The sequence below is a fragment of the Volvox carteri genome (genome assembly GCF_000143455.1).
Source record: "Volvox carteri f. nagariensis unplaced genomic scaffold VOLCAscaffold_125, whole genome shotgun sequence".
In the NCBI taxonomy this organism is placed as follows: domain Eukaryota; kingdom Viridiplantae; phylum Chlorophyta; class Chlorophyceae; order Chlamydomonadales; family Volvocaceae; genus Volvox; species Volvox carteri.
The window spans coordinates 92,045-92,735 of NW_003307668.1; the positions used below are offsets into that span (position 1 = coordinate 92,045).

The 691-nt window shown below is 58.6% G+C and overlaps 1 protein-coding gene across 1 annotated transcript in view; it reads right to left on the reverse strand.

Annotated features, from left to right (window-relative positions):
• Positions 1 to 691, reverse strand: part of VOLCADRAFT_100547 (uncharacterized protein) — a gene marked incomplete at both ends in the record, with an annotated part of 8,062 nt that overhangs the window by 5,401 nt on the left and 1,970 nt on the right. The window contains 2 exons of the mRNA XM_002959100.1: positions 110 to 231; positions 569 to 674. Of these exons, the coding sequence (XP_002959146.1) occupies positions 110 to 231; positions 569 to 674 (228 nt within the window). The remainder of the gene's footprint in view (positions 1 to 109; positions 232 to 568; positions 675 to 691) is intronic.

Consider the following 691-nt stretch of genomic DNA (forward strand, 5'->3'; position numbering starts at 1 on the left):
ACTCCTCCCACTCTTCAGTTCTACGTCTGGTACACACTTGCCCTGGCAGCAGCTTCACTCGTGTGTGGTTCGTCTTTCCCCCCCTCCCCCCCCTCTTCCCCCCCCTCACCACCACGTTAGGGTGGCTGATGCTGGCACACAGCGCCGCCTCCTGCAACGACCTCCGCCTGTTGTCGTCGGAGGCGGAGAACACCAGCGTCTTCACCGCCACGGAGAGCCCCTGCCAGGTGCCTGATCAGGACATACGGAACGGAGGGAGGAGAATCATGATCGTTGGCAAGGAAACACCAAAGATGAACTGCCGGCCGGGGAGGGAGGGCGGCGGGGGAGGGAGGGAGGAGGGGAGGGGGCACCGAGAGGGCCTTCTTACTAACAACCCACAACATTACAGTAGCAGTCGCAGTAGCAGTCGCAGTAGCAATAGCAGTAGCAATAGCGCATTAGCATTAGCAGTAGTAATAGCAGTAGCAGTAGCAATAGCAGTAGCAGTAGCAGTAGCAGTAGCAATAGCAGTAGTAATAGCAGTAGCAGTAGCAGTAGCAATAGCAGTAGCAGTAGCGGCTCTTACCTTTATACACGGTGCCGAAGGACCCCGAACCGATGACCGCCTCCAGCCTGATGGCCACATCCCGTACACTCGCCCGCAGCTCCTGGGCCATACGGCCCAGCTCAGCCTGCATGTCGCCAACAC